This window comes from Alosa alosa, chromosome 2 (assembly GCF_017589495.1).
Source record: "Alosa alosa isolate M-15738 ecotype Scorff River chromosome 2, AALO_Geno_1.1, whole genome shotgun sequence".
NCBI classification, from domain to species: domain Eukaryota; kingdom Metazoa; phylum Chordata; class Actinopteri; order Clupeiformes; family Clupeidae; genus Alosa; species Alosa alosa.
In genome coordinates this window covers 33,213,459-33,227,994 of record NC_063190.1, presented here as the reverse complement: position 1 = coordinate 33,227,994, position 14,536 = coordinate 33,213,459, and the positions used below count along the sequence as shown (strand labels likewise).

The following is a 14,536-nucleotide window of genomic DNA, read 5'->3' as shown; positions in this document are numbered from 1 at the left end:
TCACACACGCACAGCCACACACACTAACTCTCTCACTCACATGCACAGCCACACACACTAACTCTCTCACTCACACACGCACATACACAGCCACACACACACACACAAGCCAGGGAGGAGTTATGTAAGGGATAATGTATAGAACGCCGGTCATTACTGGGAAAATAAGTCCCGACAGGGCGAACCGGACCCAGACGAGCAGCGGATGGAGGATGTGTGGAGGGATGGGTGATGTTGTCACTGTTTAATTCAATTTTAACATGCCAAACACCAAAGAAGCTGTAAATCCAACAGACTGGTCCAAACATGTCCAGTAAGATTACATGCAAGCAAACAAAAAGCATGAATGTAAATCCATTGAGTTACTGTTGCACTAAAGAAAGATAAACCCCTGGCATGATTGATTGTTTAATGAGCAGAATCTAAGTGGACAATTTTTTCTCGGTTTGCCTATGGTGTTGTTCCAGTGTGAGACCATCTATAAACTTTGCTTGATTTATAATCCAGCTGGTCGTTGTCACAACATACAGACATATCAACCATATATTTTTTTGAAAATAACATATAGCTTCTACACAGCTACATGCTTCAGATTTACGAATATGCTTTTTAAAAATATTTCAACCGAAACTCCTTAGTGTTTCAGACCAAAACTTCTGGCTGGCAGCTCGTCTCGATTAGCAGCTGAGTTTTATACCGCGCTAGACCACTGACTTGTCTCGTGAAGGGACATCAGATAAAGAACTGCTCTGCGTAGAGAGCATGACATGGACTGGTGGCCCCACACCACCTTCGCAGCATCTCTGATATCTGTCCTTTTTTTCTCTGCTTTCATGAAGTATCTCTGTTCTACTGCCATGGTGATCATAGTCATGACTGGGGCTTTTCCCCTCTCAAAATCAGGCCACCTGCAATTACTTGCAGTTGTGGCTTGTTGTTTTTTGGGCCCAAAGTTGGAAGTGAGTCACTGTTTGAGGGACTTGTTTTGATTAGCGTTTCCCAGGGAGGGACGTGGCCCACTGATGTTGTTACCCAGATGTTGCATCTGGATGTTGCCTTCAGCGAGGCCCTTATGGTGAGCTAGGACAGAAACCATCTGGAAGTTTTTCATGGGTTCATTTAGCCATCTTAGAAAATGGAATACCTAGCTTCATCTTCACTATCTTTGCCTTAGTCTTACCTATCTTCACAATGAACCAAATTGAAGAAGTGTGTGCTTGTTTCAGAAAAATCTGAAAAAACACATTTATATACAAATGTATACTTTTATATTTGACGCATTTCACAAAGTTAATAATAATAAAATATTACTTGTGTACTTGCAGGAAATCATCTTCGCATGTCTAAACGATAGCGAGGTTGTAGTAATAATAACAACCTGGTTGATCTTATAAAATCAGCATTATGTTATTATGTATGAGGACATAGACTGCAGGTTTATTAACTGTAGTCTCAGTATATTTAAATATATTTAATTTTTTTTCTAATAAGGAGACATGTTTTAGTATTCCATCAGGTGGTGTACTTGTTAACATACTATGTAATCTCACCATTGCCATGTATTTGGAAGTTCTAATGAACAAATTAAAGACTATTCTTCTCATTGGTCATTTTTTATCAAGGTGTAAATCAGAATTGAAATTTCATAGAATATCTTCATGTCCAAAGATATCAACATTTTTTCAACATTCAAGGTTACTTACCACATTCACCGTTAAGTCACACTGAGCAAGTGTTTCAAGGCTGCAGGATACAGACAAACCTACAGGACTCCTCAAATATGAGTCACCACGACGCAATCTCTAATACCCAATTCAGATTGGGATTTAACCCAGATTAACTGTTAAACCTTTGTCAGTTTTCAATACGAAATGTATAGATCTGAATTGAATCTGAATTGACTAAACCTACTGGTTGGCTTGATGTAAGTGCTGAATCATAACTATTTTTCAGATTCTATACAGTGGTAATCAGTGTCACCAGTGGCTAATCATTTTACATAGGTTCATCGTTTTTGGTTCTTAAAAAGATTAATTTACAAAAGATTGTATTTGTCACATTATTTTTTTTATTAAATTAAACAGAGTATGATGTGCATGTGTGTGCTGTCTCTGTAATCGGACCTCAGAGGTCCACTGCGGGACCTGTAGACCCAAAACTGTACCTAAGCCAGCCAGAACCAGACTAGCTCTGATTGGATGTCTTTGGGTCTGTGTCGGCACTGATGTAAATGGGAATGAGAACCCAGACCAGACTTGAGAAAAGTGACTTAAACAACGCAGCCAACGATAAGAAAAAAACAAACAAACATGCTCCAGTTTGAATCAGTGACTACATGGACCATGCGAGGCAGGCTATTCAAACCGCAGAGACCGCACAGAACGCACAAATACAATCATGGATGTGCTTTTCATCAAAGGTAAACAAAAACATGAACAGAGAGAATACAGCGATCATAACAATATACCGATAAACAAATCAAACTCTTTGTTTTTGGGTTCGGACCTTGAGGAGCTGTTTAGCTTATTTTACATGTGAAACAGCATAATGGCTAAACTGGATTCAACTGATGTTTTTTTTTTTATATATATAAACCCAGAATGGCTTTAACATTTAAGGTATAGTCAATCATGACTATTTGTGCCTTTACCCCGTAAGGTTAATAATCTTGTGATAATAATAATAATAATAATAATAATAATAATAATAATAATAATAATAACAATAATACTAATAATAGTACAAATGATATATAGACTTAAATATTGTCATTATATGGCCTTACTGTGTGCCTATGTACATCACTGCTGCAGTGCTGACGCATCAGTGGGCTGGAGAAGTGAGAAGTGCCGCGGTCAACTACAAGTTCAGCCGGACGTTCCTGGGGTCCATCAGAACCGGCGCCGACGACTGGAACAGGGTCCAGCTGTTCTCAGGCCGGTTCAGGTTTGGGTCCATCTGATCGCGGAGCCGCTCGGACTCGGTGGGTTCGGGCGCCCGGGGGTCTGTCGTGCGGGGCCGGTTCTGGGCTTTGTTGAGGTGGTCGGGCAGTTTTCGGGCAGCGGCGGCGGCCGCGTCAGTGGCGGCGGAGCTGGTGCCAGGGGGCATGGGTTTGGGCGGCTGGAGGCCTTTGGCGTGGTCGGGCATGTTCAGCCCACGCTTGGCCAGCTCACGCTGTTTCCTGCCCCCGTCGCGGTCTCCGGCCAGATTCAGCCAGCGGATTATCAGCTTCTCAATCTCAGAGTCTGTGGTTTTTGTGTAGTGGGGATTTTTCCGAACACCACCTACGAATAGTAAAACAAATCAAAGCCAAGGAATTAAAGAACAAATCACATGATCATGAATCACATGATGTTTGGGCAGCTGTGGCCTACTGGTTAGCACTTCTGACTTGCAACCGGAGGGTTGCCGGTTCTAACCCCGACCAGTAGGTACGGCTGAAGTGCCCTTGAGCAAGGCACCTAACCCCTCACTGCTCCCCGAGCGCCGCTGTTGTTGCAGGCATCTCACTGCGCCGGGATTAGTGTGTGCTTCACCTCACTGTGTGCTGAGTGTGTTTCACTAATTCACGGATTGGGATAAATGCAGAGACCAAATTTCCCTCACGGGATCAAAAGAGTATATATTAGGGATGCACGATATATCGGCGGCCAATATTTTATTAGCCGATAAGTGAAAAATTAAAATATTATTATCGGTCCGATAACAGAATTCTGGCCGATAATTTGCGCCGATATTTTTTAAAGTCCTAATATAGGCCTAATGTGAAGGTCCGGCTGGCTACACTGAGCTAGCCTACTTGAGCTTGGTTGGCTATACTTTTTCCTCAATATAATGTCAGCGGTGTGAATGTATTTCACCACTCTAACAAAATCTGTGGATATGCGTTCATTTGGGAATCTGTGCATCTCAAAATCCTCTCGTGAATGATCCGCCATTTAACCTTAACAGAGCGGAGCTCAGCCCTATCTAGAGCCATCTTGTGCTGGTGTGTTTGCACTTTACCGTGCTGGTCGGGGAAACAAATAAACGAACTCGTTAGTGGGACGAGTACATAAGTAAGCCTAGTTCTAAGTTGTGTTTTAGTATTATATTTGCATTACTTTAGCTTGGGTTTTGTATTATTACCTAGAAATATGCTAACCATTCGTGCTTCAGTTCCAGACAGGTCATCATAATAAGTTATTAAAAACCTTCGGGCTAACGCTTTCATTTCTGCTACAGCAGGTTGTGCGCAACAGAGTAGACGGACATAAGATACAGTCTGAGGAGTTGCAGCTTTATTCAGTTACCCGCGCAGTTGAAACTAAACGGTATACAAAAGGTATATTATTGTGTACCATAAACCGACATTGTAAGTCACAAAAGGTATATTATTGTGTACCATAAACCTACATTTTAAGTCACAAAAGGTATATTATTGTGTACCATAAACCTACATTGTAAGTAACTGTGCAATGAACTAAAAAAATAAAAAAGTTAAAGGATTGCAAAATGCATATATAATGTGATATCCTTTACTTTTGCATTGTTTAGGTTTACACTGCAAAAAGTATATTATTGTCTACCTTTACCAGGTACATTATTATAGATGGATTCCACTGTCTTGTGTGGCATAGGTGTTGGTGGTACAGTGGCTAGCCAGTTGCTTTGGAAAAAGCGTGTAAGTGACTGCACCTACACCTGACTAGTACTGCATTCCTGGGCATGTTTCTTGCAGAGACCCCACAACTTTCATACAATATACAACAGTAATATTGGAAAAAAAAGACCCAAATAAAAATCCCGACCCAGTCTTTGGGAAACACTGCTCTAAAGAACACACTAAGGGCCTGTGTCCACCAATCGTGTGCTGACAGCGCACTCAACCTTATTTTCAGAGCGCTTTGGTCAAGTGTTTATTGTTGCTTAGTTTTGATTGGTCGTTGAGAGGAGTGATATTGACAAGCCCAACGCTGTTCTAAAAGTTGAACAGATTTAAAACTTTCAGTGCTCTGAGCGCTGCAGAAAGAAAACAGTCAGCGCTGAGGGCTTTTTTCCGCTGAGGGCGCTGTGAGCACTGAACTTCATAGGATTTGTATTGAAAATAGCCGCCGTCGGCCCAAAAAATGCGACACAAGGCCTAAATCATTATCTTTCTCATTTCCAGTGCATAGTTTAATTTGTATATCCAGCCAGCCCATTTCTATCCTTAGTGATCTATCGGAATGTCACATATTACCAACCGTCTCGTATGTCCAACCTCTTACATGTATGTGTCACTTAATATTCATTTCTATACAAACCAAGACAGCGGCTTCCTAAAGAAACGCAAGCACCCACACCATAAGTGTATCTTAAATAGCTATGTACCAAAAATTACATTTTACCGTGAATCGGTGACTGAACAGTCTTGTAAGGCTGCATGTACAAATTCGCTTGGAGCTCCAGTGGAATTTTGAATTGCGACGAGAATTCTCGGGCTAACCGTTGATGTGCCGTGAGAAGTTTGGGAATATGCACCCACCAGCCCAGCACTAAACTCCGAGTGTGGTACATAAAATCGGATATTTCAGGCAGTAAAAGCCCCGGTAAGAACCAAACTAGATTTTGTTCAAATCTACACACCTATGGCTACTGAAAAATGTAAGGTTCATTTATCAAATGTTATTTTGAAGTATTAAAAAACATCATTGTTTTAGAATTTTCGAACAAAATGGTTGGTAATTAGCACGTTTACAATACTGTTTTGGCAGGTTCTGAATTTGAATTGAACTGCTTTGTACAGAGTATCTAAATGTCTGCAAAATTTGCTGTTGTTCTACAGAATTTTGATGGTGGTGAACATTGACTGAGAGAGGCATTCATGAATTTTAGAGGAAACAGCGACTGATTGTATTTTTCTATGAAAGCAATGCAAAATGACACACCGATACGGTGAATGCATTCAGTGTTTTGAGTGTGTTTTGTGCAAGTGGGCATGGAGACATGTGCAAATGATTGTAAAAAAAAAAAACAGGTGTGTAAATGTCCGACTTCAGAAAGTAAAAATCCTGCCACATTTTTGTTCCAACCATTCACTTAATCAGCTGATTCTAATTAGCACAGCTCTTAAGCCAGGTAGAACAGTTAATTAGAGAAATCACCTGTGTTAAGCGCACAGGTAGAACAATACATGGCAGGATCTCTGGTAAAACAAACCCCAAAAAACTGTAATATTGACGTCTCACTGTAATAAAACAATATCAACATCTCACTTTAATAAAGAGAAGTGCAGGATGCAATGTAACGGCTCCCACACACAGCTGCGTTCCGTCAACGCATTCCAGTGGGTGTTCCCGACGGTAGCTATGCAAATGAATGAAGTAAAACCGTAATGTGATTGGTTGGTGCCGTCCGTAGATTGGCTTGATTGGCCGGTCCCGTCTGTCGGTGCAGCAACAGCTGAACTCCTCAACGCGAGCAGCGGGAGAAACGCGACGCGACGGACCCACAATTCAGTTCGGCAACGGATCACGTGAGCCCATTTAAAGTGAATGGGATGCGTCTCCAGCAACGCGATGCACGCAGCTGCAATATCAACATCTCACTGTAATAAAGAGAAGTGCAGGATGCAATGTTATGGTCTCTCATCTACTCTACTCACGTATGATGACAGATTTGAGCAACAAGGAGCTAAAGGCTCGCTTGTCGTTCACCCCTTTCCAGTTGAGCTGTTTGCCCAGGTTGTTATGAATCAGTGTGGACATGATCTTCCACACGGTGGTCTTCAAGTCCTTGCCGCCAATGGCTCCAAGGTATGCAATCTACAGAAAGACAAATGCAGTGTGTAAGAGCAATGCTAAGTTCTCCACTATGTTGTGTTACAACACACTAGTGTAGACTTAACCCAGGTATTTTATTTATCTAAATTTGATCAATTATCAATGTAATGAAAACATTAACAGTACCACAATTAAGCATAGTATTTTCAGCAGCATTACAACAGGATTGGTGTTGTGGTTTGCCAGCATCAAAAAAGTGGCGTCATTGCAGACTGCTGTTAACAGATCTGACTCATCAGACTCATGTAGTCATCTCACCATGTAGTTATCTCACCATGTAGTTATCTCACCATGGTGGCCCACTTACAAGGAGACTTTGTGCACATCCAAGCTTGCATGCTGTACCTGCAAGGGTTAATGAATCACTGAGCTGACTCCACCCCTCTAGACAGGTGATTTAGATCATTTACCAAGCCAAAGTCCTTTTAGGCAAGTCCCTCCACTCGGCGGCCATATAGCAACGCTTTTTTGGGCACTCATCGGGCATCCTATTCAGCAGAAATGCACATGCGCAAGGCTTCACGACACCAATCTTGCTCCAGCGGCGAGTTCACAACACATGATTGGCAAGATGTCTTCACAACACACCATATGATTGGCTCAATGTACTCACATCACACCACATGATTGGAGGGAGGAAGGGGTGGGATATGTGTAGACAACGGCGTTACAAACTAGCCCCATGCATTTCTATGGAGGATTTTTTGAGTGCTGTGTCTCCTCGTTAGAAAGTCTCTGACTAAGCAAGTGAATCTGAGGAAGACCGCAAGGTCGAAATGTTATCTGCCAAATCATGAGAAAATAAACTCAAAAGAGTACCAAGGAGTGTGCGAACTTTTTTTTTTTTTTAATGAAAAAACTCACCATGGTGGGTCAAAAAAGCAGCGTCATTGCATACTGCTGTTAACAGATCTAACTCATCAGACTATCATGTAGTTCATCTCACCATGGTGGGTAGTTCATCTCACCATGGTGGGTAGGTCATCTCACCATGGTGGGTTCAGACTCCATCATGTAGGTCATCTCACCATGGTGGGTTTAGTTCTGATCTGTTGCTTTGTGTTAGCTCTGCTCACCAGAGTGAGTATGTAAGAGTGTGTGTGTGTGTGTGAGTGGTTGTAAGCTCTGCTCACCATTTTGGTCTTGGCCAGAGGGTGTATGTGTTTAGCTCACATCACCATTTACATTTTAACAAGTGTGTGTGTGTGTGTGTGTGTGTGTGTGAGAGAGAGAGTTCTGCTCACCATTTTGGCTCAGGCCAGCCTGTGTGTTGGTTTTGGCCGGTGTGTGTGTGTGTGTGTGTGTGGTTGTAAGCACTGCTCACCATTTTGGTCTTGGCCAGAGGTTGTATGTGTTTAGCTCACATCACCATTTACATTTTAACAAGTGTGTGTGTGTGTGTGTGTGTGTGTGTGTGTGTGAGAGAGAGAGTTCTGCTCACCATTTTGGCTCAGGCCAGCCTGTGTGTTGGTTTTGGCCGGTGTGTGTGTGTGTGTGAGTGGTTGTGAGCTCTGCTCACCATTTTGGTCTTGGCCAGAGGGTGTATGTGTTTAGCTCACATCACCATTTACATTTTAACAAGTGTGTATGTGTGTGTGTGTGTGTGTGTGTGTGTGTGTGTGTGTGTGTGTGTGACTGTGTATGCGTGTGCTGGCTCCGCTCACCATCTTGGTCTTGGCCAGCGTGTTGGCTGCGTTCTCCAGCCAGACCTCCTGCTTCTCCAGCTCCCGCAGGTCCATGAGCGGGTAGGAGATGTCCTGCGGCATCTCGGCCGGGTCCTTGGAGGCGTCGCCGGCAGCGTTGCGGGCGTTCACGCGGCCCTGCAGGATGTTGATGATGGTGTTGAGGGCCACGGCGTGCTGCATCTGCTGCTGCCGCAGGGACTCCATGATGTTCAGCAGGTGGAATTCTGCTGCTGTGGTCAACCAGTGCTTAGCGGTCAGGTCCTCATCGACACAACACAACTATTACATCCATTTCAGTCAGTTCGCCCTGCAATGCATATTTTCCTGTTTTGCTCTTGTCTTGTCCCTACTGTAGGCCTAGTTCCTTGTGTTAATTGATTGGATGAGCCGGCGTGTGAGGCGTGTCCTAACCCGATGGCATTAAAGAGGACCTGGTCATGGCGTGACGTGTGGGGGGAGAGTGGCTTGTTTTGTGTTCTATTTGATTCTTTAAGTTTGATACTTGTTTTGCTGCATACTCTCTGCTGCATTTTTCTTACTATTTGAGCCAGTTGTAACAAAATGGGGGCTTGTTTAAATAGATTTCCGCCAGCACCTTTACCTGCGTCTATTGTTCTAGGAGTCTGCACTTTTTTTTGTGCTTAAAAGGAAATGGTTATTGGGCTTATGGTAATATCACTGGCCTTCCCATTTCATGTTCTCGTATGGTCATTGAGTTTGCGATAATACCTGATGTTGAGTCTTAATTGCTTGAAGGAAGGACCTGTCGAAAAGTTTGTGGAAGAACCTTTTAAAGGCTTTTTTTGATGCATTGACTAAAGACTAAAGAATAGAACTCGCTAGTCATTACAACATAGAACTTACAAGTAAACAATATAAAGAAGCACTTAAAAATATAGAAGGATTTGGCCCCAGCTGTGGCGCAACTGGCTGGGGCACCTGCACCGTACGCCGGCGACCCGGGTTCGATTCCCGTTTGAGTCCTTTCCGGATCCCACCCCGACTCTCTCTCCCACTCGCTTCCTGTCATTCTCCACTGTCCTATCAAATTTAAGGCATAAAAAGCCCCCAAAAATATACTTATATATATATATATATATATATATATATATATATATATATATAAAAAAAAAAAAAAATAGAGAAGGATTTGTTTTATTAATAGGAAGAAAAGAGAAAATTCCTGTAGAAATCCTGTGTGACACAGTAGCGTCAGTATCTATTGTGTCCATTTTCTTCTTTGTCAAGGTCTGGTAGGTCTCTTTTGATTAGAGGTATTGATCTTAGTACTTTTGAAGTCCCTTTACACAAGGTTGTGCTATACTCTTGAGTTGGAAGAGGGGGAGGTTGAGTTAGGAGTACGTTCTACCCTCCCTGTTGATGGGTTATCTGGAAATAATCTGGGCAATGGATGTGTTTGACAGAGTAACTCTGTTAATGTCTGTGGTGACTACTAAGTTCAAGTTACTTTATTGTCAATACAATCACAGTATGAGTGTGTGTGTGTGTGTGTGTGTGTGGGGGGGGGGGTATCTGTGGTTCTTTATATAGAATAGTGCTGCCACTAACGACTAATTTTCTAACGACTAATCTTTCGACTAATTTTTCGATTAGTCGACTAATCTAAACGACTAATTTTTTTTAAAAATCAAGTGTTTGTTATTTTGTTGTGTCCGTTTTATTTTGAATTCAACTAAAGGGAAAACATAATATATATACACATCACTTTTGTTAGAAGCTGTATTACTGTAAGTAAACTGTTCAAAAACATTATGTATTAAAAAAAACACCCATTTAAAATGCTACCTTCAGATCTAATGTCAGACCTTTGATAGACTTTATTTGTATGCAAGTGTTGCCATGGACATAGACAACTTCTTTGACCTGAGGCCCGGTCATGGCATACTTTGGGGTCATAGGGCCCACCTACATGAACCCACCCCCCATCAAATTATCCTTATATCACATCACAATTATTATTGTTATGCTATATTGTTATACATGCACTTCAAAGCAGCCAGTGTTTAAAGTGCTAACATTGTTCACAAAAACTTTGTGAAAACATGTACATCAGAGGACTGCTTTACTAATGTTTACTAACGCTGGACTTTGAAAGGCGACAGGAGTTGAGGACTTTGCATCAGCATGTTCAAAGCAAGTAGGCTACAGGCACTTTGCGTGTCTTACCACATAGGTTACCTCACTTTATCAGTTGGCTTGAACTCTAAAAAAATATGCCTTGTGACTTATTGACCATGGAAAATGACGCGCACCTTGATTGTTGAGATCACGGGCGGCGGCATGTTCGTTGTAATGTTTTTTGGTATGAATGAATTACAGTAATGCCACGCCGTTGCGTTGTCAACGTGAGACACTCTTCACTTCATTTATTTAAATTTCCACAATACTATATTAGTCAGAGTCTGGACTAGCGTAACCTACTAGCTTAGCTCCCCCCACTTAGCTCTGCCTAATAATGAATTGGGCTGAAAGCAGGCAGGTGCGCAGCTTTGCTGCTGGCGTACAGTTTGAGTGCAGTGCATAGCGGGGTTTAAAACATGACTGCCAAAGTCTTAGCCTGTTTGACATCCAAAGACAGTCATTGTACGTTTCAAGAGTTAATAACATAGAGTTAATTAATATAGCATTACAGAGACCAAAATAAATACGCGATTTGAGACCAAAATAAATAGGCGGTCAATAGTAAAATGACTCTTCGACTAAAAAAATTGCCGTCGACTAATTTTCATGGTCGATTAGGTCGACTAAGTCTCACGCCCATTGCGCCCCCTGCTGCTCACACTGAAAGACATGATCGCATTATGCGTCAAATTAAAGAAGGATGTTGCAGCCTATATTAAAACCTGGCACATATGGCAGATGACTGGAAAGCCCAATCAGGTCGTTAAGCCTACGCCATTGCAACCAATACCGGTGGAAACTGGTCCATTTGAGCATTTGCAGTTGGACTGTGTAGGGCAGTTTCTAAAGGTGGGTCTAGGTATTTGCTCACAATCATGTTTCAAGTGTCCCATTGTCCTGCTACCTAGTCTACCCACTATGCTCTATTATAACCAGGTACATTATGAAGGCTCTTTACCGCTTGTTTTCTATATTTGGTATAGCAAAGGCTGTCCTGACTGACAAAGGGTCCAATTTTATGTTCTGTGCCTTTCCTTAGACTTTGCTCCAGCTTCATAGTAAACATAACAAAGCTTACCACCCTCAAAGCCTAGTCACCCTTGAACATTTCCACCAGACGCTGAAGCTTCTACTCCATGCTTATTGTATGGAGTTAGGACTGGGAGGAAGGTTTGGCCATGGCTGCTGCGTGCCTCTAGAGAGGTGGTGCAAGAAAGTACAGCCCTAATGAATGAATCTTTAGCCACTCTGTGCGTGGGCCTTTGGCGGTCCTAAAGGATGGTGTGGACTTCCAGGAACCACCAAAAACCTTGTGTGATTATGTTAATGGTTTTAAAAGATGAAGCAACGGTATGACCAGCGAACTCAGCATTGGCTATTTGCAGTGGGTGATAAAGTGCTTGCTCTTCTGCCAGTTATGTCATCATTTCAGGTAATGTTTTCTGGCCCATACGCCGTTGTCAGAATGTAATTGTCACTCCCGCAGGAGGAAAAGCACTCGGTTGCGTCACGTTAACCTGCTTACGCCATACCATGAATGGTCAGATACACCCAGTTGTGAAACTGTTACGCAGCCTGTGGCTTTGAGTGATGGTTATCTGTCCTGCTTTTCCTCTCGTTTCTCTGGTGACAGTGCAGATGACGATGGTGTCTTATGTGCACGCTTGCACAATTCTGAGACTTGTGCGCAACACTTGGCCAAGGACAAGCGTGTTGAGTTAATCCATTTAATTCATGAGTTTCCTATACTCTTTTTTTAGACACTCTGACTCAGACATATTTGTTGGAACCTGATGTAGATGTTGGTGATGTTTCCCTAATCAGACAGTGTTTTTATCAGACACAGAAGTACAGTGCCTTCTCAACAATGGTCTAGCTGAAACTTCTGCATCAGCCTGGGCATCACCATGTCTTCTGGTTAACAAGCCAGATGGTACCTTTAGGGTTATTGAAAACTCAATGCAGTCACAAAACCAGACAGTTTTCTGCTGCCCGAGTCGAGGATTGTGTAGACCAGGTTGGTGCTGCGAGGTTTGTTAGTAAATCTGATCTTAAGTGTTGCTGACAACTCAGGGGTTGTTCTCCTAGAAAGTAATACGTTTTGGCGTACGAATTGCACCTGCCACCTTCCAATGCCTGATGAGCACTGTGGTCACTGGTCTGGAGGGTTGTGCAGTGTGTTTACAGCTGGTGCTGTTGCTCTGGTGGTATATTGTGACCACAGTCCTTTACCTTTTTGCACTCACTTAAAAACCCACATCAGCGTTTAATGAGCTGGGCTCTTTTTCTGCAACTGTACAATTTGAAATTGCCACATTAAAGGCTTAGATAATGTGATTGCAGATGCCTTGCCCTGTGCTCCCTCTGATTAATACTTTGCTATTTATTACCCGATGCCTTTCTCTCTGTCTTTTTTCTGTCTTCCAGGGCCTGGATTACAGAAGCTGTGACACAGGTTTGGGGGAAGGGCATAAAATTGATATTTTGTTCAGGATGAGTATGTTTTATAAATATTTATGCACTTTTATACACATTTATGCACTATGACATAAAGAGGGCCTGGTCATGGCATGACATGTGGGGGGAGAGTGGATTGTTTTGTGTTGTATTTGATTTTTTAAGTTTGATACTAGTTTGGTAAATTTATGTGAAATAAACCCTTATAAACTTATTCGTCACACTCGCTCCTGCATTTTTGTTACTATTTGAGCCAGTACAAACACTGCTCACTAACTAGTCCCAAAAGGGTCTCACTAAGTAGTCCTAGAAGCACCTCACTAACTAATTTTAGAAGTGCCTCACTAACTAGTCCTAGAAGTGCCTCGCTAACTAATTTTAGAAGTGCCTCACTAACTAGTCCTAGAAGTGCCTCGCTAACTAGTCCTAGAAGTACGTCCTAGAAGTACCTCACTAACTAGTCCTAGAAGTGCCTCACTAACAAGTCCTAGAAGTGCCTCGCTAACTAGTCCTAGAAGTGCCTCGCTAACAGGTTTTGTGTCCATTTGAGAAAAATCTGATGATTCTTTGTTACCTTACCATTGCATGGAATTTGGTCACCACGTCCATTCCGGAAAGTCATGGATGTTGAAGAAACTTCAGTCTCTGTAAAGACAAAGGGGATGTTATTATTAGGGGATTAGATGTTTCCTTATTTTAAAATATACGGCTCACTATACAACCTGACTGAGTGTATAAGTGTGTAAACGTGTGTGTGTGTGAGTGTGTGTGAGAGAGATAGAAAGAGAGAGAGAGTGTGTGTGTATGTGTATATGTATGTCAAAGTGTGTGTTAGTGTATGTGTGTGTAAATATGTGTGTGTGTGTGTGTGTGAGAGTGTGTGTGTGAGAGAGATAGAGAGAGAGAGAGAATGTGTGTGTATGTGTATGTCAAAGTGTGTGTTAGTGTGTGTGAGTGAGATAGAGAGAGAGAGAGAGAGAGAGAGAGAGTGTGTATGTGTATGTCAAAGTGTGTGTTAGTGTGTGTTAGTGTGTGTGTGTGTGAGTGTGTGTTTGAGAGAGATAGAGAGAGATAGAAAGAGAGAGAGAGAGTGTGTGTATGTGTATGTCAAAGTGTGTGTTAGTGTACAGTATGTGTGTGTAAATATGTGTGTGTGTGTGTGTGTGTGTGTGTGTGTGTGTGTGTGTAAATATGTGTGTGTGTGTGTGTGTGTGTGTGTGTAAATATGTGTGTGTGTGTGTGTGTGTGTGTGTGTGTGTGTTTGAGAGAGAGAGAGATAGAAAGAGAGAGAGAGAGAGTGTGTGTATGTGTATGTCAAAGTGTGTGTTAGTGTACAGTATGTGTGTGTAAATATGTGTGTGTGTGTGTGTGTGTGTGTGTGTGTAAATATGTGTGTGTGTGTGTGTGTGTGTGTGTGTGTGTGTGTGTGTAAATATGTGTGTGTGTGTG

General features: G+C 42.3%; 1 protein-coding gene across 4 annotated transcripts in view; it reads right to left on the bottom strand.

Moving 5' to 3' along the window:
• Nucleotides 1–476: 476 nt before the first annotated feature.
• LOC125284002 overlaps nt 477–14,536 on the bottom strand; it is a 29,916-nt gene continuing 15,856 nt past the window's right edge. For 3 of the 4 annotated variants that reach the window (XM_048227671.1, XM_048227688.1, XM_048227698.1), the window contains 4 exons: nt 13,667–13,732; nt 8,468–8,718; nt 6,626–6,785; nt 477–3,284 (listed from right to left, as the gene is read on the bottom strand). In XM_048227671.1, coding sequence (XP_048083628.1) covers nt 2,860–3,284; nt 6,626–6,785; nt 8,468–8,718; nt 13,667–13,732 — 902 coding nt within the window. In that variant the 3' untranslated portion in view covers nt 477–2,859. The remainder of the gene's footprint in view (nt 3,285–6,625; nt 6,786–8,467; nt 8,719–13,666; nt 13,733–14,536) is intronic. The other variant, XM_048227679.1, reaches the window with a different exon arrangement.